Source organism: Elephantulus edwardii, unplaced genomic scaffold (assembly GCF_000299155.1).
Source record: "Elephantulus edwardii isolate Elephantulus edwardi_28Jun2011 unplaced genomic scaffold, EleEdw1.0 scaffold00018, whole genome shotgun sequence".
NCBI classification, from domain to species: domain Eukaryota; kingdom Metazoa; phylum Chordata; class Mammalia; order Macroscelidea; family Macroscelididae; genus Elephantulus; species Elephantulus edwardii.
The window spans coordinates 19,972,225-19,999,205 of record NW_006399768.1 but is presented as its reverse complement, the minus strand read 5'-3'; the positions used below and the strand labels follow the sequence as shown (position 1 = coordinate 19,999,205).

Here is a 26,981-nt window from a genome sequence, read left to right as displayed (position 1 = left end):
CAATGCTGACTTTCTCTTAAGAAATTGCTTTCATTAAAAAGTCACTTTTTCCTCAGACCTGTTGTACCTCTTATCCTACCTTCTCATTTGTAAAGGATTCATGATTCTGGGATTCCATGTGCCAGAGTGCATAGAAAGTTGTCCTACAAATCCAAAGCCCACATCTATCTAGTGGTTCAGATCCAGCAGGTGATCTGAGAGAGTGATTAGCAAACTCCCCCAGAGTAATGTACAAGCCTCAGGAACTCAATGGGGGGGTCAGATCTGAGTCCATTCCAACTTGACAGACAGTGATGAGAGTTTTTGAAAGTCCGTTATATTATTTCCCCAAATCTAACAATACAAGTTTTACTGGTGGGAAACATATATAATCTGGACAAGTACAAGGATGTGAAGAGAAGAAGGGTTTTAGAGCAATGAGGTGGCTTACTGAGGTATCACAGAGGCTGAAATGAGGAGGTGGGTTTGTTGGAAGGAAGACTTTAAGCACAATGGAGAGAGGAGGCTGAAAAAGGCAGGTAGGGAGCTGCTAGAACTTGTTGAATGCCTTGGCAATCAACCCAACTTTTCAAGCAACAAGAAAGAGGTGAAGACATTTATTCTCATTTTCCATGGTTTTCTCGGATTCTTAAAGCCTGGGTTCTTTGAAATGGTTCTAACACCACTACTTTAGGTTGTTTCTTTGTCCTTTACATTCTTTATGCTCATTCTCTTTGGCTAGGACTGCTACATTTATCCCCAGCACACTGAGTTCTGGTAGCCTTGATAACAGGGCCAAGAACACAGTTACCCATTACAATTTGAAACAATACCAAAACAGTAAATTGTAGGCAAGAGTCAAGCGTATGAGGCTGGAATTCATTGTGATTAATAGGTGAGGTCAGTTTGGATTAGATTAGGTATTTTTGTTTTATAACAGTCATAAATTTGAAAATCAATAAAAGGAAAACTAAACACATGCAGCCTAGGTAGATTATATCATTTTTTTTTTAAGTTCACATTTTAAATAATGAAGTGTGACAAAGTGGGAAAGATTATTTAAAAATACTTCAAATGACACAGCACTGCTAACCCTTTAATAAAAGAAAGGGATTGGAAAAAACAGGTTACATATTTGTCCTTTCCATACAGCGTCTATAACCTAATTAACAGAAAGGGGGAACTTGGGGCTACACTACAGAGTGTGGTTCACCAAGAGACAAGATATCAATCTTCCTTCTTTCAGGTGATATGGAAAGGATAAGATTCTACATGAGAGACAAGCCTGCTCCTGACACAGAGTCAACCAGGGACTGGTCCATCCACCATTGGAAGTAGTGCTATTCTTTCCTTTATAAAGCAGGTTTAGATAAGGAATTCTGAGTCACTTCTTCCTCAGAGCAATCTATCATGTAAGATCAAAAAGAAAGCATTCTCAGAAGGCAGAAAGAGGAAGAATGGAAGGATTAATGGAAACAAGAGTCATAGGGAGGAAATGGTAGAAGAGGCTACAGGGTGTGTGTCACAATTAGTGTCATAAAATAAGACTGTGTATGAATGGCTGAATGGGAAACCAGTTGGTTTTGTAAACTTTCACTCCAATCAAAAGAAAGGATACATTTTTGTCTTGGATCTCTCCATTCTTGTTTTGTTTTCTTTCTTTAAACAATTTTAAAAAGACACTTTGCATACTGTATTTAAAAGACATAATTTAATGGCATTTTAGCATGTTCAGAGTTGTACAACCATCAGCACAATCAATGTTAGAGCCCTGAAAAGGAAACATTGTACCCAGTTAGCAGTTATACCCTATTTTCCTCCAATCTCTCAGCCCTTTGCAACTAATTGTTTTATCTATTTTCTGTCTGTAAGTTTGCCTACTTTGGACATTTTATATAAAGGGGACCATACAATATATGGTCTTTTGTAACTGATTTCTTTCACTTAGTAAAATATTTTGAAGATTGAAACACATTGTAGCATGTATTAATACATTACTCCTTTTTACCAATGAATAATAAATAGTATGTTGCTATATGGATTTATCTTTTTTTTTCAATCCATCAGTTGATAGACAACATTTAGGTTTTTCTATTCTTATGCTATTACAAATGATTCCACTATGAATAGTTGTGTACGTGTATTTGCATACAAGATTATGTGTAGACATATTTTGATTTTCTTGGGTTTCCATTTTGGAGTGAAAATGCTGAACTACATGGCAGCTCCATGCTTAACTTCCTGGGGAACTACCAGAGTAATTTTCAGAGTGGCTAAACTATTTACATTCCCAAGAGCAGAGCCGAAAGGTTTCAACGTATCCACATTTTCGTCAATATTTATCATCTATGACTTTTCTTACATTACACTACAAGTTAGGCTGAGAATTCTGCAAGGAGGTATTGAAATGCAGAGCATTAATATTAAAATATAGGGACAAGCCAAGAAACATTGTTCTTTTAAAAAGCAGTTGATACTGTCATGTGAATTCATTATGACGTCTCCTCCACCCTGCTTTACTTAAGATGCTTTTTTAACCCTCCTTTTGTATGTATTTATTTTATCTCTTATGCCTTTCTATGCTTCTTTAAATCTTTTCAATTAGTTTTTCTTAAATGAGGGAACTCTGGTGGTGCAGTATGTAGGCAGCTGTGTCACTAAACCAAAGGTCATGACTTTCTGATGGTTCAAATCCACCAGCAGATCCAAGGAAGGAAGGCAGCCAATGAGCAACCTCTTTCCAGGTGATCTACAAGCTTGGAACCCCCTGGAGGGACAGCTTATAAGGAGGATCGGACTCAATGGCAATGACTAGGGGAGAGAAAGACTCTATTACGTGGCTAGCATAAAGAGTACATTTAGTCATATCTTGTCTGACTTAAAATTAACAATGCTAATTACACTGATTATATAACATTTTTAGAAGACCTCATGTTTAAACAATAAAATCTGTGTGAGCTAGCACCTGTGTAAGGCAGAAACCTGTCAGAGAAGAACACAAACAAGTCCATTCAAAGGAGCCACTAAAAAGTGCTAAGATTTATCAAAGGCAGAAAACGTGTGTGACCCCAGAAATACTTGACAATCTATAGAGTTTGGTGCTCACTGACTGTACTGTAATCTGATTTATAAAACCACTAGAAGTGGCATCCACATCCTAAACAACATGCCTCCAGAAACTATGAACTTTGATAAATGTCAATAGATATAGAAAGGTTTCAGGGCTTTTATTCACAGGGTCGCTAAGAGTCGTGCTCAACTCAAAGGCAACTAACAAAATTATAAAAAGCTAGAGAAAGTTTATGCATAGAATCATTCTTAGATGGTCACCAGGGAAGGGTAGAGAGGGAGAAAGGAGACAACTTTTAAAAAGAGCTAACAGATACTTGGTACGATGGATGAAGGTAAAGATATTATAAGAAGTGGATGATGAGACATGGGTATTAACACTGATAAAACTAAAAAATTTATTTAAATGACTGAAAAGCTAATAGGTTTTGTAAACTCTGAGCAATCATCTTAAATATAGCATAGAAGGGTGTCTCTCTCAGCGGAATTGAGAGACTGAAATTAGGCTGAACATGTTGGATGAATGGTGAAAAAAGGAAGATGTTGTTTGTTTGTATGCTGAAAAAAGCCAGCCTTTCTCGAATGACTAGCCCTGGGGAGCATACATTTTCTTTAAGATAAGCTTTTGAAGCCTCTAGGGAAAGGGAGAACATATGGATGTTGAATGGATAATTTAGTGGCACAAAAGACAAAAATTAGATTGTGAGCCTGCTGACTTGTAAAGAGTGAGCATCTTTTTCAACACGTATCATGAAGGAATTTATATGCCCAACTAATCCTTTCTAAAAAAAAAATACCAAAAACCCAACACTAATTTTAGCAACCACTTGTAATCAGAAGAATAATTTGAAAATGTGTTTTTATTCTAAAAATGAATTTGCTTCTTATTTTCACTTAGTACTTATTTTCTTAGAACATCCCCAAACTCAACGATAACATGCCTACCACATATCTGCTGGTATCTGATAGTCAACGCTGCAGTAGGCATTGGTATAAATACGCGGATGGTTTGGCATGTAGCAGCAGGTGTTTAATAATTGTGTCTGAAGCAGCACCGCAGTGATTCACAATGTGGATCCAAAATTGGCAAGGAACCAGATACAAGTTTAGCGGTAAGCTGGGAGCTCAAGACATTAGACCAATAAAGGCTGAGGCAGGGAGGAAGGATTACTCCCACTGGGTCGGGAGGAGGGCTGTAAGCTACATCTATCTACTTGCACCCTCTGGTAGGTAATCTACAAAGCAGGTTGGCCTCCATGCCAGAAAGAAGCACTTGCCTCCTTAACAGCCAAAATTAGTTAACAATCAGTTAGGCAGGGGAGCTAAAAGAGAGAGCTAAGAGGAAAACATTAACATGAAACAATGATAAACTGGAGTTATTTAAGTGTGTCTTTAAGTACAGAAATTTAAGGTTGAGTAAACATGACCATCTAAATCCTTTAATCCCGCCGCTGACATTTATAGTGACTGAGAAGGATTAATCATTTTGATCTCTGAATCATTTTACGTAGTTAATATTTAAAAGTAATAAACTTTGGAGTTGCAGTAATTAGCCCAGTGGATCTGATTAATGTTTTAGCTTTTTTGTCTGTCTCTCTTTGCAAAACCTGATTCTCAGAAAAAAATAAATTTTCTCAGCACTAGTATTTCAGAAAAACAAAAAAAGGGCTTGAGATTCCTTTCGTTTTTGTATGATGACAAAGGTGAGTGGGAACACTGGGGAACTGAGAAGTTTGGGGTCTAGCTGGAAATTCATAGCAGCATTAAATGCTGAATGGTAAGACCATATGGTCATATTTCTTTTGAAGTCTAGGATCAGTTCCCATTATTCACTGTAATGGCATCCAAGACTAAACTAAATCTCAGTCTTTAAAATTAAAAGCATTTTCCTCTTGGCTCTAGAATCTTCCCCTTTCACAATTTCCAACATGCCTGAATGTTTAATGTACTTCCTTAGTGCAAAAAAATACAAATAAATAAAATAAAAAGTAAAAGGGTAAGACAAACCAATTTATGTCATTCTCCTTTAGGAGAAGGAGAGTATGGTACACAGAGAGGAGATGATATTAATATAAACCCACAGTTAGTGTCTCAATCAGAGGAATTATTAATACTACTTTTCTATCTGCCCAATGCTGTTAGTGACATTCTAAAATTACAGACACAACCTTCATGGTCTATACTTAAGAAAATATGAATGTAACATTTTTTTTTATCTATTTGGAACATATAGTATATGCAAACATTTAAGAAGTATTTATCATATTAATAATATTTCAGTAGTAAGTGAGTCAAAGAAGTAATTTATATCTAAAACTTGAATATGTGCCTTTTTTTCTATTTGGAAATTAAAGAAAATCTTTGAAAGGCAGGCTCTCATCTATATGCCACTGAGCCTTCACACTCTTCTTCAGTGTAGTCCTGGACACACTGTGTATGCTATTATCTTAATGGGGGAAATGCCTTTATCCAGCAAAACATTATAGTGCAAAGGCAGCAGAGATTGTATTTAAGAGAAGATTGTAGTTATGGTTCAGTAAAGACAATGTAACTCTGCCCTCAGCACTAAGCTAAGATCTCACCCTGCTGAGTAAAAGGAAAAAGATAAGCGAAAAACTTCTCACACTCAACCAGAGTTGTTTGAACATGTATAGTGTTTGGGTTTGTTTTACTTTTTTGGTGCTTTTTTTTTTTTTTTTAAAAAAATACCCTTTCTTTCCTTTTTAATTGTTTACATAAATTTTACCTTGTCCATGAGGTGAGACACATAAATGCTATGAGGATAAGTCAGTGAATTTAAAAAAAATGTAGACTGCTTAGATCACAACAAATTGTAGCTAACATTGAGAAGAATGGGAATTAATTCTAGAACACTGGATTATGCTCATGCAAAATCTATACTTGGACCAAGAAGCAGTCTTCAGAATAGACAAAAAAAACACTGCATGGTTTAAAAAAATCAGGAAATAGTACATCAGGGATGAATCCTGTCACCATATCTTTTCAATCTATATGCAGAACAGATTATTCAGAAGGCAGGACTTTACGAGGAGGAGGAGTATAGCATCAGGATTGGAGAAAGACTCATCAACAAGCTATGTTATGCAGACGATACAACCTTGCTTGGCAAAACTGAAGAGGACTTGAAGTGTTTGCTACAGAAAGTCAAGGACTGCAGTCTTCAATGTGGACTGAAGTTCAACATCAAGAAAAGAAAGATTCTCACCAAAGGGAAAATTCGCAGCACCAGGATAGATGGAGAAGAGACTGAGATTGTTAACAATTTCCACTTGCTAAACACTCTTGGCACCAACAGTCAGGAAATGAAAAGACCAATTTCATCAGGAAAATCTGCTGTCAGATTCTCAGAAAATCTGCTCCAGAGTGCTAACGAGCAACAGTGTCAGTCTAGAAACGAAAGTGTGTTTGATGTTTGCAATTACTTGCTATGCATCAGAGAGCTGGACAATGACTAAGGGTGACAGAAGAATTCATGCTTTTGAGTTGTGGTGCTGGAGAAGAACACTGAAAATACCATGGACTGCTAAGAGAACAAACTGGTCTGTGCTAGAGAAGGTGAAACCAAGTTTCTCCTTGGAGGCAAGGATGTTTGAAGCTCTATCTCACATATGTTGGACAGGTAGCCAATAGGGACCAGTTTTTGGAGAAAGGCATCATACTTGGAAAAGTGGAGGGATGACAGAACAGGAGAGGGTGACCTTGGATGAGATGGACTGACACAGTTACTGGGGTATGAAGGTAGATGTGTTGGAGACAGGAAGATTGGCTCAGTATAGGGCAGGGCTCAGAGCTATTATACAAAAGAGCCAACTCGACAGTTCATAACAAGAAAAACAATTCCTTCACAAAAACAGACCATTTCTTCACTTCTAAAAGCACTCACAGTCTTCTGATTTCGTTTCCTATAGATTCACGTTGCCTGTTCTTGAACTTTGCATAAATGAAAAGATAGTTTACATTCCTTTTTTACAGCATGTCAGAGAAAAATGTTATCTCTATTCTTTTGTTTCACTGTTAGTATTACAACATATGAAAGAATACCACAAGGAGTTACAGCCACTCATTTGATAATTTAAATTTGGGCCTAGTATGAATAAAATTGCTATGACTGTAAGATGTTATTTGTTGGGTAAATACTTTGGAGATAATTTGTTGGATTATACAAAAAAAGCTGTTCTGTAAGAAACCTCAGTTGCAAAAGCAGTTATGTCATTTTACTTATACATTTCAATTAACAATGCAGGAAAATTTCCTTTCCCCTACAACTTCACTAATATTTGGTGGTGTTAATATTTTTAATTCTAGTCATTTACATAAGTAAGCACCAGAATGATACTGTTGTTTTAAGGTTTTTTTTTTTTTTTTAGTACCAGAACACTTGATCGTTCTAATGCGAAACTTATACTTGGACCAGGAGGCAGTCGTCAGAACAGAGCAAGGGAACACTGCATGGTTCAAAATTGGGAAGGGCGTACGCCAGGGATGCATCCTGTCTCCATACCTTTTCAACCTATATGCAGAACAGATTATCCGGGAGGCTGGGCTCTATGAGGAGAAATGTAGGGTCAAGATTGGATGCGGATGACACAACCCTGCTTGCTGAAACTGAGGAGGACCTGAAGCGCCTGCTGCAGAGTGTCAAGGACTGCAGCCTACAATATGAATTGAGGCTCAATGTCAAGAAAACAAAGATTCTCACCACTGGACCAATTGGCAGCATCAGGATGGATGGTGAAGAGACTGAGATTGTACACAGCTTTAGTTCGCTTGGCTCCATAGTCAACAGTCTTGGCACCAGCAGCCAGGAAATTAAAAGGCGCATTGCCATGGGAAAGTCTGCTGTTAGGGACCTCCCCAAAGTGCTGAAGAGCAGTGGTGTCTCTCTGGAGACTAAGGTGTGTCTGATACAGGCCATGGTCTTCACAATCACTTGCTATGCATCAGAGAGTTGGACAATGACCAAGGAGGATAAACAGAGAATTGATGCCTTTGAGCTGTGGTGCTGGAGAAGAGTATTGAGAATACCATGGACTGCTAGGAAAACAAACAGATTTGTCCTGGAGAGGGTTAAACCGGGTGGCTCCTTGGACGCAAGGATTCTGAGGCTTCGTCTAACATAATTTGGACATGTTGTGAGGAGAGACCGGTCCTTAGAGAGGGACAGCATGCTTGGGAGTGTGGAAGGACAGCGCAGGAGAGGAAGGCCCTCTATGAGGTGGATTGATTCAGTGACTGGGATAATTGGGATGGGAGTGTCAGAGACAGTGCGATTGGCACAGGACAGAGCGGAGTTTAGGGCTGTTGTACATAGGGTCGCTATGAGTCGCAGGCAACTCGACGGCACATAACAACAATAACAACAACAGTAAGAAAAAAATTTCTATGCATCTTTTTTTATCTATAGGCATTCTTTTCATGTTCTGGACACAAGTATTTTGATCTATGCATATGGCTTTTCATTTTCTTAAAGGTCTCTCCAGAGAAAGAGAAGTCTGTGTTTTAGGAAGGCCCACTCACTCACACTCAGTCACTGCCATTGATTCAGGACTGACCTGTGGGGTTTTGGAAGTTATAAATTGCACAAGGAGGAGACTGCCCATTTCTCTCCATCAGAGCAACTGGTCAGAAAGGTATCATGTTAGGTTAACAATACAACTTCCTATTCTCTTTTAACTTTCCATACTTAATGTTTAGCTTTTGATTGTTTAGTTGGGTGTTGAGGGGTGTCTGTGTGTGTGTTTTTCCAAGAAATCTTTGTCTGTATTTGTAAAAATGTTTAAGAAAATGTTGAGGTTTATATATGACAATTAAATTTATGTATCCACTCAGACAGGCTATAGTACACAGTAGTTTGGTCAAGCAGTACTCTAGATGTTGCTGTGAAGATATATCTTAGATGCCTTCACTTTACGTAGGGAGCAATTCCGTTGGTACTGTGGATGGATGTCGTTCAGGCAGCTGAAAATCTAAAGGGTACAAATTAAATTTCTAGAGAAGAAATTTTATCTTAAGATAGGAACACAAAAATCCTGTTTGAATTTCCAGTCCGCTGGTCAGTCCTTCTGCCTTTACTCTCAGTGCAGCTGAAATATATTCCTTTACTACCACTGGTTCTTGATCTTGGTTCTCCAAGCTACTTTCTGAAATGGTTCTGTGTCTGCTAGTTCTTTTTGGTACAGTGACGGTGTACTCTTTCTAGTTTCTTTTGATGCTTCCTGGATCATTCAAGATTTTGCCCATATCATCTTTCAATATCACAGCCAGAGACTTGAACTTGTTCAGTTCTCTCTGCTTGAGAAATGCCAAACAATCTTGTTCCTTTTCTTTTTTAATACATTTTTAAAATTTTAATTGTGATTTTAATGAAAGTTTACAAAAAAGTTAGATATTCATTCATTCATTGTTGCTCATTTTACCCCCTTTCTACCTCTCCTAATTAACTTTTTTTTTTTCTTATTCATTCATTGTTGCACAGTTAAGTCCCCTCCCCACCCCTAGTCCTCTTTGCAATGTACATCTTATTCTGGGCTGTTGTTGTACATATAATGCCTAATCATGTTTTCTTTTTAAACGGTTCCTTTACTTCATCTGTTCCAATGCAATATGTATTATCTACTCACTCTTACCTATTCTCCTCCCAACCACCCATGTCATACCTGCTTGACAATAGTGGTGCTATGAAGTATTTGTAGCTCCTTTTGATTTTCTAACTTCAGCATTTTGTAAATTTTGTTCTAATACTTTGCTTCCTCTTCTCAATTTGCTCTTTGAAATCATCTGTTCAGCGTTTTTTTTACTTTTTTCTATATCATCTTAGTTGGATCCACAATTAACGAACACCCTTGGGACGAGCAATCAAAAAATCAAAAGACAAGATGCATAGGGAAAATCCAATGTGAATAACCTCTCCAGAGTACTGAAGAGCAATGATGTCAGTTTAAAGACTAAAGTATGCCTGATCCAACCAATAGTCTTTTTATTTCTTTGTAATGAATCTGAAATTTGGACAATGACTAATGAGGACAGAAGAAGAACGAATGCCTTTGAGTTACGGTGCTGGAGAAGAGTTTTGACTATACGATGGACTGCCAAGGGACAAACAGGTCTGTGCTGGAGAAAGTAAAACTAGGATGTTGTTTGAAGTCAAGGATCACAAAACTCCATCTCACATACTTTGGGGCTATTGTAAAGAGGGTCCAGTCTTTTAAGAAGAACATCGCTGTTGGAAAGCTGGGAGGTCAGCATTAAGAGAGGGGTCTGACAGTGACTTTAACAATAGGCTGAAGAGTGTCCGATTTGGTGAGGATGGCACAGGTTTGTTCAGAACTATTATTCATAGGGTTGCTACAACTCAAAGGCACCAAACAACAACAACATCAGTCTGTCTTACCCATTTCAGACTTAATGCTACAACAATCAATTACTCTTTCCCAGGTTTCCTGTCTGCTGGTGTGTCTGACAGATTTTGGATTTGCTAGCCCCTGCAACCACAGAACCCAATGCCTTCAAACTAGTAAATCATTCTCTATAGCCCTCTATCAGCCAATTCATATCCCTAACATAGATAACTATAGTTTTCTAGCATTGTGTGAGTTCCTTGTACAAATCAGAAAAATGAGAGTAGAGTAGGAAAAAACACTGGACATGACTCTGACCTTCATAAGCTGATGACTATGTGAGTATTTTTAATGTCTAGGTCTCCATTTTCCTCATCTATGAAATGGACTTAGAAGATTTCAAAGACCCCTTCCAATCATATGTCTCTACAGAGGCAGAAAGAAAGCAACACAGAGAGAAATAGCATCAAGAGTTAAAGAGAGAAATGAAACAACAGCATCAAGAGTCAAAGGAAATCAAAGACAAAAGCAGATGAATAACAAGGGCTTGAATTTCCACTAGCTCTAAGGGGATTTTGATTTATATTTAACCCTAAACTAAATCAGAAGTGCTCTGGCATTTTCATCCTGCCGCCGCCTCTAAACACTATGTCTGGCTTCCATGCTGAAGTGAAAATCCACCTTCAGAACTGTTCAGACCTTAACAAACTCTATCCGACTGCCTGGAAAGGTGCTCTCTGCTCCTCGCCCCTGAAAGTGTTAGAAACAGCCCACTGCAGTTCCAAAACAGCCAGTATTTTTGCCTTTGATCTCTGGTTACTTGAAATGGGAACATTTCCTCCTATAGGACCACTTTCCAAATGAAATATCTATTAAAATTCTGCTGTTTTTACTTAGTCTGTGTAGGATTTTATTTATTTATTTTTGCAATTCTAGGGATAGATTTGCAGTATCTTTAGTTACACATTAAATTAAGAGGTGTTTTTAAAAAATAATTAATAAATAGCTTTTCTGCTGCTCGCTTCTCAGTTAAAACTTAGTAGTTGTATATAATAATTCTCACTCTAGGAACATATGTAGATGTTAAGAATGTTTAGTATCTGTCATGGAAACAATATCACAGAGGCTGCCAGGAGGAGCACAGAAGCCTACTGCATTGTCTGTATCTGAACACCTGGACGAGCAGCACCCTAGAGAATGACTACCTCGTATGAGAATGACTTTTGACCTTCTCAATTCCCACAAGGAACACTTCTCCTTACAGGAGAATCTCCCACAATTTCACCACAGTGGAGGAGAATGTCCTCCAGAAACTACTGTGTTCACTTGGGTGCATGAATGTTCAATGAAGGATCCCTGGTTAGGTGGGAGCTGTGTGGTGCAGACACAGGAGCTGCTGATTAGTGACTGCCTTTTCAGACTAGTAAGAATGCTGACTGTCTTTTGTTTCTTGAACATGTATATTTTTTTGCAAATTGCCCATTCATGTCATTTTCTCATTGATTTATTTGTCTTCCTATTTTGATTTTGTGAAATATCTTGCATTATAGATACGAACCTTTTCAATGGCACATGCATTAGATATGTACCAATTAAATGACTTTGTGATTTATTTTTATTTACATGGAAACCCAAAACCAGTGTGTTGCCTTAGTCAGTCAATGATGCCTTGCGGAAGGAAGTTAGAGTAGAGATGTGCTCTGTAAGGATTTCTGTGGCCCTGAGTGTTTGGAGGTTACCTATCTTCCCAGTCATTATTGGGTAGGTTTCAACCTTCAGTCTTTGAATTAGCGGTGAGCACTTCACTTTTTGTGTTAACCAAGGACTGTATTGCATACAAAATCTTTTCATTTAAAAATATAATCATTTAAGCCTAGATTCCTGGGTTTTCTTAACCCACTAGAATGGGCTTTCTTACTTTTGGGGTGTACATATAGTCCCTAAAGCAATCTGTGTGGATTCACAGCCACATTTTCCTTGCCTTCCTATGCTGTAAAAGCCAAAAAAAAAAATATTAAAGTATTTCTCTTCTCACGAAGCTAAGAGTGGCCATATATAACTGTTCTGAAAAATGAGATACACAAAGAAGTCTCAGGGGAGTAAAACTGTAAGAAAGGCATTTTCACCTGCTTTTTCATTCTTATTTAAACCAGGAATAAAATACAGTGGCATTCTAGGGATGACCGATACATACAGACAGAATCTGGATTCTTGAGGGCATCTATCACCTTTAGTAGTATCTCTGAACTTCTTGCTCTATAAAGAAATGGGTCGCTGCAGTCTTTAATTCATTATTTTCTGAACATTCTGCTATTCATGTTCAAGTCATTCTTATCTGATTCAGTCTCCAAAATTAACTTCCAAAATTCTTATAGCTTTTTTTTACATTTGTCTTTAATCCATCTTAATTTATTTTTGAATATGCTGAAAGATATGGGTCCAATTTTATATTCTTCCAGATGGATAACCAGTTGTGCCAGCACCATTTATCAAATCCCACTGAATAGAAAAGCCATCTTTGTTTTATGTTAAATTTCCCTGTATACGAAGTTCTATTTCTGAAATTTTAGTCTATTTCATGGATCTATTTATTTTTCCTTATGCCAATACCATATAGATATGATTAAAGTAGCCTCAGTTTGTTTTTTTAAAAATATATTTATTAAGGTCATTTTACCCTTGCAATTTGTTTTTTAAATGCATTTTTGGCAAAAGTTTTGATGTATATAAAAATTCTATAACAACGTCTTTTAGGAAATGTGGGGACTACATTCTCCACTTTAAAATAACCCTACTCATTGAAGATTTCTTTGTGATGATCTTGACTTCTAGATATTCATTTGGGTCAGCTGATATTTTTCTGAGTCTTCTCATCCATAAAGACTGCCCATCTTTCCACTCACTCAAGTCTTATTTTACATCTTTTAATATTTTGTTCTGGTTGTCATCAATCCAAATCATGATAACCCAGAGATTTCCTGGGCGGTAAAATATATGTTCAACTACTAACTAAACAATCAGACACTGGAAGACAGGCTCTGGTAATCTGCTTCTGAAAGCTCACATCTTTGATAACTATACAGTGCAACTGTGTTCTGTGTACATGAGCAGTCATAGATATTTTATACATCTCATGTATCAGGTCCATACTATTCCTAACAATTTACTAGAAAGTATTTTATGTTATTTTTTGTCATTGTAATGGATTTCCCCCCTACTTCCAAATCTAGCCCATTATTGCAAAATCATCATCATGACTGCACAATAGTAACACACATCAGGTACTATTCTCAGCAGCTTGCAAACATAAAGTCAATGTATCCTTAACCTGAAAGTCAAGGCACACACTAAACATAAGAAAACTGGCACAAAGAAATTAAGTATTTTGTCCACATAATTTATTTGGCCACAATTATTTGATTTGCTACTAAGCCAGTGAGAAAAGTTTTGGTTCAAATACCTTTGGGTTTTAAAAATCCACAGTCTTTAACCCTTTTCTGACTAAGACACGTGTGTGCACACATTTTCTACCTCTAGGGTTTAGTGGGAAGCTGCTATTCCATGCTCAGTGTGTGCTGCCACTGGATGGGGGCCCAAAGAACTGCACGGGCATGAAGAGATGGGCCTAACTTCGTCATCCTGAGCACCAGAGACCTCTCAGGGCTTATTATCCCATTATTACTAAGATGCACCTGATGCACCTGTTTCCTAAGCTTCTGAAAGTTGGACAGTGAATACAGATAACCAAAAAAGACTCAATGCCTGTGAACTGTGGTGCTGGAGAACCGTGTTATAGCCTACGAATTGTCAAAAGAACAAACACAGGTTTGTCTTGAAGGAAGGGCAGCCAGGATGGTCCTTAGGGGCAAAGTTGGTGAAATTTTTTATCACGTACGTCGGATATGTCTCAGGAGGGGTTAGTCCTTGGAAAAAGGCATCATGTTGGGAAAGGGGGAGGGTCAGAGAAAGACAGGAAGAGTCTCAACAAGATGGATTGGCACAGTGATTGTAACAATGGGCCTGAACACGGTGGACAGAACGAGGATGGTGCAGAATAGGGCACGGTTCAGCTCTGTTGTTCATAGGGTGGCTGGGATTTGTAGTCTACTGAAAGGCACGTAACAACAACTATTGTAACAAATCCACATTACCTCATCCCCTCCCCCTTTGTTAAAAAGGTCTTCAATTATCAAAAACACATGGTTTCAAAGAGTTAATTCTGTATTATACAGCCCATGATATATATACTAGCTTCATCTTGTTTTTTCTTAATTTCTAGAAACATAGTTTTTTTATGTATATAATTTCAAATATTTACCAAAAATATCAATTTTAACTTTTTCTAAATTATGTCAATTATTTTTATTTAATTATTTTTATTGAGATTGCTAAGATATCTAAAACAACACTGAATATAGTAACTGTGATGGTATGTGAATTTTTCTTATGTTCCTGGTTTTAACTAAATGGTCTAAGAAATCTCAATAATTAGAATGCTCATTTTCTGATTAATTATCACAAATATGATTGTCACATTTAAGTGGGTTTTTTTCTTGTTTTACTTTTTTTAAAAAAATTAGCAATGGTTGCTATATTTTATTCAAAACCTTTTCATCATCTATTGATAGGATCGTGTTTTTCTACTTTGATTTATTAATGTAATTATCCTAATAAATTTTTCTAGCATTGAAAAATCTCCAGCAATGATTAGCAACAATTTGGTTACTAATGGGGTCTAGAACATTTGTCTTTTTATACATTACTAGAGTCTTACATACAACTAGTTATTTGCAATTTTTACTCATATTGAGAAGCATCTGTCATATTTTGGTTTTGCTTTATTATTAAGGTTCTGTCAAGTTCATAAAATAAATTTAGGTGCTTTCCATCTTTTTAAGGGTTGTTGCATAGCATGTTAACATAATATTTTAACTGCTCTTTTAATATCTCTTTTATATATCTGCTGTGAAATAACAGCTTTTCACCAAGTTTTTTCCTTGTTCTGAAATAATTCCGAGTTGGTCATATTTTACCAAGAAATAAACATGTCCTCTAGATTTTTCAGATTTGTTGCTGGGGTTGATCTCTTTTAGTGGTTTCAGTTCTCTCAGCATTTCTGGATCAGAAGGGAGTGTCCATTTTATTAACATTTTTTTAAAATAAAGTTTCTAGATGCTTTTAATCACAGTTTCCTTTCTAGTATCACCAGTAGGACATCATCCTTGGAAAAGTGGTGGGTTACTGAAAGAGGGAAAGGTGCTTAACACAAAGGATTGACACAGTGACAACAATGAGTTTAAGTTCAGCAGATATCTCGAGGCTGACACAGCATCATGCAGGGTTTAGTCTGTTGTAGGTGGAGTCACTATGAGTAACAGCTGATTCCAGGGCAACCAGCAACAACCTATTTTCCTTTGATTTGTTTTTCCTAGTAAATTATTTTGCTAATTTCTAAGAGTTATAGAAAGTTCTTTCTTGTTAAATAACTAAATATCTAGTCTTAGAATATATGTTTCTTATGATCAGCATTTTCTCTGTCCTTCATAAATCCATAAATGCTGGGACAATTTTTCCTTTGCAATATCTATTATTTGTATCCATAAATTAAGGCAAAAGCTATTTTTAACAAGTTTATGTGATCAATTTTTGACCTATAAAAGCCCCTACTTCACAGAATGTTTCTGGCTTGTTTTCATTTTTAACAAACACACAATCAAATATTTCATGGAAATATGAAGATCAGTATCATTTCTACCCAATAGACATGACTTTCTTTGTATGCTTTATAAATTTAGTTTCTATATGTTCTAATGACGTGGAATGGCATAACGACTGTGACTGTGAGAATGTGCTCAGGCACGGCAATTACTACAAGAATGAAGCCAGTTCTGCCAGTATCTATTGTGCTGCTGTATATGGAATCTCTATGTTGGAACCACTTCACCTGAGAACAACATTCACCCAATAGAGGCATATGTATACTTCTATACGCTGTATCTTTTATCATTTACAAAGTAGCCCTCTTTATTCTACTTACTGTTATAATAGCAAATGCCAACTTTTTTTTGTAGGATATTGACATTCTTGCTTTTTTTATTTACATTTACCTGGCATCTCTTTGCCCATCTCTTTATTCTCAATCATGTTATATAATTTTTAACTCTGCTTTTTACAGATATCATATGACTGTAAAAGCCAATTAAATAGTTTGTGTGTATGGCAAACTTCAATAGTTCACATGTAATATAACAAGTAATAAAATAAAATACAGTTCTTTTATTAAAAAACAGAAAAAACAAATAGTAAAATAAATTTGGGTCTTCTTGTTTTGAATCTTCTTGTATTGAATCTGAATCTTAAAAATGACTATCCACTCTATTTCAGCTGTCCTTCTTATTATATTTTTAATTTATGGATTCTCCCCCACCATGCATATTGTTATTGCGGTTTGGTGTTACCTCCAACCCTATGCTTACCATTTCTTGTTTTTTTGGTTGGTTTTTGTTTTGTTTTGTTTTGTTTTTTTTTACCATGACACCAACAATCTTTATTGGTGGCTACAGAGAGACAAAGGGAACTATGCTTATTTTTTTTTAGGTGAGTCCCCCTGAACATAGTTTAAGTGCTTTTAAAATTCTTTGTTTGGGTTCAAGTTTTCATATCTCTTTTATAATGCTCAGTTTCATTAGAAATTTCCTGAACTGTTTGTTTTACATCCTACCTTACTTCCTGCATGCTGGGTGACATGAAGCTGGGTGACACAGTTATTTTCCTAGGATTCCTTGAGAACAGTAGGAAGATCCACTAAATGTCAAAGACAAGCCTTTCTACTGCTTGGTTTCCTTAGCTGGCACTCTCACAGTGCCAGGGTGGAGAAATTCATCTGTTACGGTTCCCCTAAGTCCAAGAGGAGCCAAGGGAAACAGCTGTTCCAGGGTCGGTACATGAGGAAGCAGACCAGCCTCTCGCAGAACCAAGAGGTCACAACCATCCTTCTTGGCTTCACCACAGGGCTCATCAGTCCCATTACAAACTCTTGTCAAACATCAACGGGTAAAGTTCCTGCACTAGGCTTCTCTTTAAAGACCTTAGTCGAGTTTCAAGTCTCATCTGTATTCCTGATTACTGCTCGCTTAGGTGACAGAAGTTATTGCCTTTGAAGGTGGGATAGAAGATGCCATTATGCCAGAATCTTGAATGTGTATCTACAGAAAAGTCAAGATCGTTCTTCTAATGTCTTTTTGTTTGTTGTTGTTATGTGCTGTCGAGTCGTTTGCGACTCATAGCGACCCTATGCACAACAGCCCTAAACCCTGCTCTAACCTGCGCTAACCGCACCGCCTCTGACACACCTATCCCGATTACCCCAGTCACCGAATCAATCCATCTCATAGAGGGTCTTCCCCTCCTGTGCTGTCCCTCCACCCTCCCAAGCATGATGTCCCTCTCCAAGGACCCGTCCCTCCTGGCAACATGTCCAAAGTATGTCAGACGAAGCCCCAGAATCCTTGCCTCCAAGGAGTAGCTTGGTTTAATCCTCTCCAAGATGAATCTGTTTGTTTTCCTGGCAGTCCATGGTACATTCAGTACCCTTCTCCAGCACCACAGCTCAAAAGCATCCACTCTCCTTCTGTCCTCCCTAGTCATTGTCCAACTCTCTGATGCATAAGAAGCGACTGCAAATACCATGGCCTGTCTTTTTAGTTTCTTTAAAATGAAGTTTAGTCTTGGTAAGTAACAGGTTTAGCATTAGGAATATTTGTATTAAAGATTGGCTAGGCCCAGCATCTATATCAGAAAGCTAGATGATGAGTAAGCATGGTAGAAGAACTGATGCCTTTGAGTTGTGGTACTGAAGAAGTGTGTTGAACATACCATGGACCACCAAGAGAACAAACAGGTCTATACTAGAGAGAGTGAAACCAGCTTGCTCTCTGGAGGCATGGATTTTAAAGCTCCATCTCACATACTTTGGGAACATGACCAGAAGGGACTAGTCCTTGGAGAAGGACATCATGCTTGGAAGAGTGGAGGGACAATGCAGGAGAGGAAGACCTGGATGAGATGGATTGGCACAGTGACTGGGCCAAAGGCGGCAGGTATGTCAGAGATAGTGAGATTGGTTCAAGATAGAACAGAGTTCTGAGCTATTGTGCATAGGGTTGCTATGAGTCACAGGAGACTCGACATAATAACAACAACAGCATGGCCTAGCATGGAATTATAGCAGCAGAGGGACCAGAACTTGGTGGAATCCATTTTCTCTCCTGTTTCTTCCTCTCACCCTAGCAGTACCCCACAAACTATGCTTGATAGGCCTTTAATGAGCAATATCATGAGGTGAGAAGCAGAAGTTATATTTGTGAGAGTGGAAAGCCATGATAAAGACAAGAAGGTAAATCCTAAAGCAGCTGTAAGTGGGTGAAAGAACCTCTGGGGAGGGAAGGGCAGAAGTTCTTGACACTTCGTAGCCAAGGGGTGCCTGACATGGCAAATACGCCTTGGCCCTTCACTCTCCTTCTCTTCCAATTCATTTTGCACTTTGGTTTTATATATTAATCACAGACATGAGATCTGTTTTTAAAATTTAGTATCAGATAACCTATCTTACCATTGCAACTTCCATGCATGAAAACATAAGTGCTAATATATTAATTTTATAATGAATAGATTTTATAATTTTATAAAACAGATTACTTATTAAATAAATGCTTGACATTTTGGATTTGGGCTGTCTTCGAGGTAGTTTTTGGTTTTTTATCTTTTCGCAGTTGCAGTGCTGTGAGAAAGAAATGAATGTTCTTATTCGTGGGCCTCATCTAGTTTTAAAATTCTCTCTCACATCTCACAGACCTTGTTAGGTTTGGAAAGCATTCTCTATTGGTCAAGAACACCATTAGAATGTGTGCAGCAGAGAGAGCTGGAACTGAGAAAAAGAATCTTTCCTTTTATCACTTCTCTAAAACTGTGGGATGATCTTATGCAGCTGTTTCACAAGAAATGTGTCCCAGGCCTGACAAGATATGTTCTCTTCAAAGATAAATAAAAGAAAATAGCATCCAAAAATGCAAAATAAACTGCTGTTATCCGAAGCCCACAACACCTACAGAGAGCTGCACAGCTGTAAAAAAGAGACATGACTCCCATCGCTCAATAAACCCACATGAAAAGATTTAAAGAGAAAGAAAGATCTGTGGGACAACCAGTCTGACTTACACATCACTGTGAAAACAAAATCATCCCAGCCTCATAATATCTATGCAATAAGTAATAATCACATGCTAGTTAGTAAAATGGAAAATAAAACAGCCAACCCCCTGGATTCTGCCTCATGGAGACCCTCCATAGCATTTGTGATGCAGTAAGTCTTAAACGGAGCAGAATGTCTTGCTTTTCTCCTACAGAGCAGCTGTTGGGTTTGAACCATCAACCTTTTAGTTAGCAGCTCAACAAGCAATGCTCTATGCCACCAGGGTTCCTTCTCAGTCAGTGAAGCCTTATAATATGATTACAAAATCAAGCTACGGAATAGTCCATAAAACTGGGAAATAAGAAGAAAAATATATTTTAGATCTGAAATCCCCATGTAATTGTTTTAACGAGGTTGCTACACAGTCCTCCTTCTATCTGAAACTGCATTTTCCTGTCTCATTCACAGTCTAAGTGGCTTTCCGGCTGAAAAGTTGTTTTACTCTGCGGACAAACGATATTAGCATGATTCTTTGGAATGGTTTCAAAGATCTTTGGTGACTATTAATATTTTTAATTTTTCATTTTTATTATGTGTATGATGTCAGGAGCGGTGGCAGGAAGCACATTTTGTCAATTAAATAATTAATCCCACGGCATAATAGTCAGTGAGGAAAAATTGACATTTGTCAGGTTCAAAGAAAACGAAAGCCTGGGAGAATTTTCCCTCCTGCTTGCACACGAAAAGCGTGATCTGATGGCAGACTTGCCTTATTCATGTCTCTCCTCCACCTACTCGTTCTGCTACAAACACGCCCATATCGTACCACGAGAAAGGAAAAGTTTGGGTAACGCTTCCTTTCCTCTTGTCCTCACCCACCCAAGTATAAAATCTCATCATCTTTATTTCCTAAATATACCTCCAGTGTGTTAGTTTCTCTCTACCCACACTGAAACGGAAAAGCACACACACTCACACACACACACACACACACACACACACACACACACACACACATTCTCTCTCTCTCTCTCTAAATGTCAAGACCCTCCATCTGTTTCCAAAGCTGCAAATTTTACATAGAAGAAGCCTGTTATTGTTCTCCCATGGACCTGCTGGTAGATTCTAACTGCCTACAGTGTGGTCAGCAGCTCAGGTCATAACACCACCTCCATAACCTACAATTGCCTAAAATACCTCTTTTTCACTAAAAATAAGCTGAAGGGTAATTATGACAGTGAATTAGCTGTTTCCTCTTTGGCAACTGCACAGAGATGATTGTTGTCAGGAGTCATCAGGTCCTGACACACAGCTGACCATTCAGTGGGTTTTTCAGAGGCAGTAAATAATTCCAAAGAAGACTGCTCATCTTTCTTTCACAGAGCAGCTAGTGGGTTTGAAGTTGGTGCCTTTGATTTGGCAGTGTAATGCCTTACCACTAAGCCACCAGAGTACAAAGGTTAGGGGGTGAGGATACTAGAAGTTATTGTTTGCTGACTGCTGTGGAGTTGGAACCAACTCATAATTGACCCTCCAACATGTTTTAAGAGGCAGTTAAGTACACAAGAGAAAACTGCCTGTTTTCTCCCATGGAGCAACTGGAGGATTTGGGTTGGTAGTGAAACTCCTTACATAAATTACTAGAGCTCCCTATGATAGAGGTTGTTGTTGTTATGTCTCACTGAATCAAAGTTAAATTCATAGAAACCCTATGAACAACAACAGATCTGAATCCTGTCCTATCCCATGTTATCCTCACTGTATCTGATACACTTGAGCCCACAGTTGTAGTCACTGTGTCATCTCACTGGGGGTCTTCCTTTCTTTCTCTGGCCCTCCACCCTTCCAAGTATGATATCCCTTTACAAGGAATAGTCTCTTCAATAAACATGTCCAAAGTAGGAGAGAAAAGCTTTGTTATCCTTGCCTCCAAGAAGCACTCTGGCTGTACCTTTTCCAAGACAGTCCTGTCCATTGTTCTGGTAGTCTATGTCTATTCAGTACTCTTCTCCAACATCACAACTCAAAGACATCAGTTCTTCTTCCAGTATCCCGATTCATTGTTCAGCTTTCAGATGCATAGCAGGTAACGGAAAAGACCATGGCCTGAATCAGGCACACTGTAGTCTTCAGACTGATATCATTGCTCTTCAGTATTTTGTAAAGGTCTCTGACAGCTGATTTGCCAGAAGCAATATGTCTTCTTATCACTTGACTGCTAGAACCAACAATGGCGTTGACTGTGGATCCAAGTAAGATAAAATCTTTGACAGTTTCAACCTTTCTCCATTTATCATGACGTTGCCCATTGGCCTAGTGGTAAGGAACTCTGTTTCCTTTATGTTAGGATGCAATCCATATTGAAGGTCCTAGTCTTTGATCTTCTTCAACAAGCACTTCAGGTCATCCTCACTTTCAGCAAGCAAGGTTTGTGTTATCTGAATAATTCAGGTTGTTGATGAATTGCCCTCCTTTACAAGAAAGACCTGTTAATACAACTATTATTCAAACAAATGCACTAAGAACTAAAGCCAAAGAGGAGGAAAATGAGGATTCTACCACTTTTGCACTAAAAAATTGATGAAACATGCAACAAAGATGCATTAGTAATTGTTGAAGACTAGACTGCAAAAGTTGGAAACAATAAGGAAAGCATGGTATTCAGAAAGTACAGACTTGGTGACAGAAGTTAGGTGGGAGAGTGAATGACTGAATTTTGTATAGTTCATGGTTTATTCATGGAAAATGCTTTTTTTAAGAAACATAAATGGTGGGTTTACACATGGATCTCACCTGACAGTCTGCACAAGAATCAGAACTGACTCTATCATTGAGGGGAAAAATTGTTGGAGAAGCTCAGTATTAGGAGTCAGAACCAGGCGACGTGCTCACTGTGGATTAGTCCATCAATTACTCATGTGCCAATTCAAACTGAACCTGAGGTTGATTAAAGTAAATCCATAAGAAGCAAAATATAACTTTTTGAGTCTATTTAGTACACCTGAATTAAAAAATCAGCGTCAGAACAGGTTTAAGCATTAATTACCAGTGATCGAAGAAAAGAGCTGTGGAATGAAATCAAGGATCTCATCCATGAAGAAAGCAAAAGGTCATTACAAAGACAGAAGAAAAAAGAAAATGGGTGTCAGAAGAAACATTAAAAATTGCATTAGACTGTCAAGAAGCCAAAACAAAGCGAAGAACTGCTGAAGTAAAAGAGTTCAATGGAAGATTTTGCAGGGCAGCTTGAGAAGACAAAGCAAAGTATTAAAAAAAATATGCAGAGCTGAAGTCAGAATAAAAAGGGAGAAACTAGCTCAGTATTTCTCAAGCTGAAAGAAGAAAGAACTGTTATGAGAGATTGTGGTCACTGTTGTCAGGTGCTATGGAGTTGAATATAACTCATAATGACCTTATGAGTCTTTATAGTTTACCTGAACCTTATACTATCCTGTATCATCCTTATCATCTCTGACACTCTAAAGCCCTTGCTGAAGTCACTGTGCCAACTCATCTCATTGGGGGTCTTCCTTTCTTTTGCCGAAGGTCTAATTTCCAGCCACAGATTAGTTTCTTCTGTTGCTAGGCGCCACCTGTATCTTTTGTTGTTAGGTGCTATTGTTAGGTGCCATCAAGTCAAGAGTATGACTCATGGCAACACTATGAACAACAAATCTGAAACCTGTCCTATGCTGGGCCAACCTCAAAATTGCTGACACACTCAAGCCCATTACTGCAGTCACTGTATCCATCCACCTAACTGGGTGTTTTCCTTTCTTTTGCCATCCTTCCATGATTCCATGCACGATGTCTCTCTCCAACAAGCAGACTTTCCCACCAACATGTCCAGAGTTTGTGAGATAAAGCTTTACCATCTTTGCCTCCAGGGAACACTCTGGCTTCACATTTTCCAAGACATATCTGTTTTTTCTACCATCCATGGGATATTCAATACTCTTGTTCAGGATCACAGTTCAACGAAATCAATTCATTTTCTACCATTCTTATTTATTGCCCAGCTTTCAGATGCATAGCAAGTTGCTAAAAATACCATTTCCAGAATCAGTCTCACCCTATTTCTCAAAATGACATTCTTTTTCTTCAATAATTTGGAGAGATTCCCTGACTACAGACTATCCCAGTGCAATTCATCTACCAGGCTCCTGACTGCCAGTACCAAGTGTACTGATTGTTGATCTAAGTAAGATGAAGTTATGGCAGCTTCAATCTTTTCTCCATCTATTATGATGTTGCCTATTGGTCCAGGGGTGAGAGTTTTTATTTTCTTGATGTCGAGATGCAATCCATACTGAAGGCTGCAGTGTTTCATCTTCTGCAGCATGTGTCTCAAGTCCTACTCACTTTCAGCAGCCATGGCCGTGCCATCTTCATAACACAAGTAATTGATGAGTTTTCCACTAATCCTAGTGCCACATTCTTCTTCGCAGAAGAAAGTGGCAAGTTTCTTCTAGCCAAGGCATTTTATGACTTCTCACATCTCAAAAGCCTCAACGTGTGAAAGGGGAACACCACTGGAACCTATTTCTCAAGAGCACTGTGAGGGACAAATGACAATGACAGTACACAGACTGGTGAAGACCAAGGAATCAGTCGATCTTAGCTAGGATTAGCCACAATTAGCCACATATTCCTGTTTAATTTTTAGTAAATTCTGGTTCACGAGCATGTCAAGGGAATTGCAGGTAGCACTACCGCGTCCTGAACTTTCACTTTTCCTTTCACATCTCTTCTAAACTCCTCATGCCTCCATGCAGCTGTGCCTACTTTCCCTTTCCTTTGCTCCTTTCACTCCCCAGTCCCAGGCTTTCAAGGAGTTGAGTAATAGTACTATTTGGTCCCCTAAGCCTTTCAGACCCAGGGTGTCCACAGATGGTGTCACTATGTTGTCAACAACAGTCTACACTGGATTAATGCTGCCTGGGAGGTAAGCTTTTCAGTTCACCATTTTTAACCTCTTTAAGCATCCTTTCATTCTGCCAAAATGAAATGTTTGCTTGGGGTGGAGATAAGCCTTCCAAATACATCATGTCACACGTGCCACTTTATTTTCTCTCTTAGAATTCCCAACATAGCCCAACCTCCACCAACAGTTATTTTTGTTACAAAAGCACAACTTCACCTTGAGTTTAGATTGCATATATTTAAATATTACCAACAATATAAAAATGATGAAATAACATACTCTGATAATATGTCAGCTGTGACGATGATATGAAAAGGGGGGCATGGCTAACATTATTATGCATTGTACAATGTTGCTGAAGGCCCAACTCATCAGAAAAAGAGCACCTATCTCAAATGTGTATTCTATAACCAACCCTAAAAATGTTGCTTAAAATGCTAAATTGGTTTGTCTCCTTATATGAAATATGCTACCAATAATTACTAAGTCACTTTTTGAGGCAGCAGGAGACTATTAGAAAAATCAAATGAGTTGCCTTCAATCTAAACTGGCTTGGGTAGTGAGCATGTTTTTAGTCTAGTTTGGATGTCACCTCCTACAATTCAGAGCAGAGGAAGATTTTTCAATTATTTGAGTAACTGATTACATCATTCTTTACATTGTAGAGTTGCTTATGTCCAATATCAAACTGCCTCTCACACCATCCATGATGTTCTCTCATTCACTCAGTTCCACAGAACTGGAACCAACTCATTCTTAACTCTCTCTATTGTGTTTCTAAAGCTATAAGTTGAAGGAGAGGAGATGTCATATTTCTCTTGTGAGCTCCTGGTGGGTTTGAACGAACAGAAAGGCCAAGCCTTAGGGTCAGTGGTACAACTCCCTATGGACTACGCCACCAGGGCTCCCACACTATCTATTAGATGACTGGGAAAGAAGAAAAACATTCTACGTACTTGAGGTTTATTTTCTCCTTTTGCATCCAAGTTAAATAAGCTAAGGGATGCTAAGTTCTATGTAAACAGTATAGTGCAATACAAATGTGAGACAATTTTACTTTTATTAGTTGTAATTTTGCTCATATCTCAAGGCTGTATTAGAAGAAACAAAATATAACTGTGTATGCCTAATTTAAAATAAACTACTATCATAAAGTGTGGAAATCGGTAGGTTTAGAATGGTGAAATAAAATTACAAAAGTCATTATTCTATTGGTAGAATATATAAGCAGAAAAATGAGAGTAAATGTGTTCAATAAATATGTGTGAATGACCAAGCCATAATGGATTTTATGAAGGGAACTCAGTATAAAGTCCAATTTTAATGCCCTTGGTTCCCTGTGAGAATCAAGTGGCATCCCTTCTACAGCGAGTCTTTGCAGAAAAGAGACAGAAATACACAGACGGTCTGAATGTATCATGAAATGATCCAGGATAAAAATTCTTACTTTTTTATGAGGGAAATTTGTATTTCCTGAGCCAATAATAATACTATTTTCCTTTTCCTGTTCTAATTACAAAGACCATAATGTTTGTGGGCACCTTTAGGAGATTGCAACATAATCTTAACAAGCTAGTTTTTCTGTTTAGTCACAAATAGACTCATAAACTTCATGTATGAAGCATAGAATTCTCGAATCAACTCTACTTTGAATTTTAGTATGTGCCTGGGATCAATGTTGTCAGAGATGGCTTTCTCCCACTGTCTAAAGGATAGTGTCATCATCTAACATCTCAGCTGCTGCCTCAGAATGGCAATCAGAGTATAATCATGTCACTATTCAAGGGGAGAAAGTGGTGCCTACAGTCAGCAACATTTGCACATGAGTTGTTTTACTAGAGCAACTACGTACCTTGTCTGGTGTATTCGTCCGCTTCTCTGTGAACCAAATCTTTTACTCTGTTACCATAAAGCAGCCGAGAGGAATCATGATCAAAAGCTTTCAAGGTTTCACTGGAACTGTAAGATTTCTGTGTAGGGACCCTACACTCATCATTATCTGCTGAGGAGTTTGTGTATCGCCGTTCTTTTTCTCGTCTGCTCTTGGTCAGGGAGCAATAAGGCCTACGTTCTTTCACATCCATACTTCATTCCTTCTCTGTGAACATCAGTCCTTTTTTGTCGCAAATTAATGCTCAGTCTTCAATTCTCATTCGCCTCCCTGTAAAGATAAAAGGTTGGTGTGATTTCAGCGTAACATTCATTTAAAAATTGACTGCACTCTTTTCCATCAGGAACTTGCAGGAAAACAAAACGATTTGCCTATTCAGGAGTCTAGCTCTCAACAACAACAAAATTGTCATTTGTAAAATAACTGTAAAATATCACATACCACCAAGATAAGAGGCACATAATTCGTTCAAAAGTGCCTACACTTTCTGTTAATAAGAGTAATAAGAGCTCCAGATGCCTATCTAATGTATTATAACTGATTTTTCACATACTACAACATAAACTGAAG

At 38.0% G+C, this 26,981-nt stretch overlaps 1 protein-coding gene across 1 annotated transcript in view; it reads right to left on the bottom strand.

The window, feature by feature from the left end:
* Positions 1 to 26,686, bottom strand: part of TENM3 (teneurin transmembrane protein 3) — a 674,684-nt gene extending 647,998 nt beyond the window's left edge. The window contains exon 1 of the mRNA XM_006882227.1: positions 26,373 to 26,686. Within this exon, the coding sequence (XP_006882289.1) occupies positions 26,373 to 26,604 (232 nt within the window). The 5' untranslated portion in view covers positions 26,605 to 26,686. The remainder of the gene's footprint in view (positions 1 to 26,372) is intronic.
* Between the last annotated feature and the right edge of the window lie 295 nt (positions 26,687 to 26,981).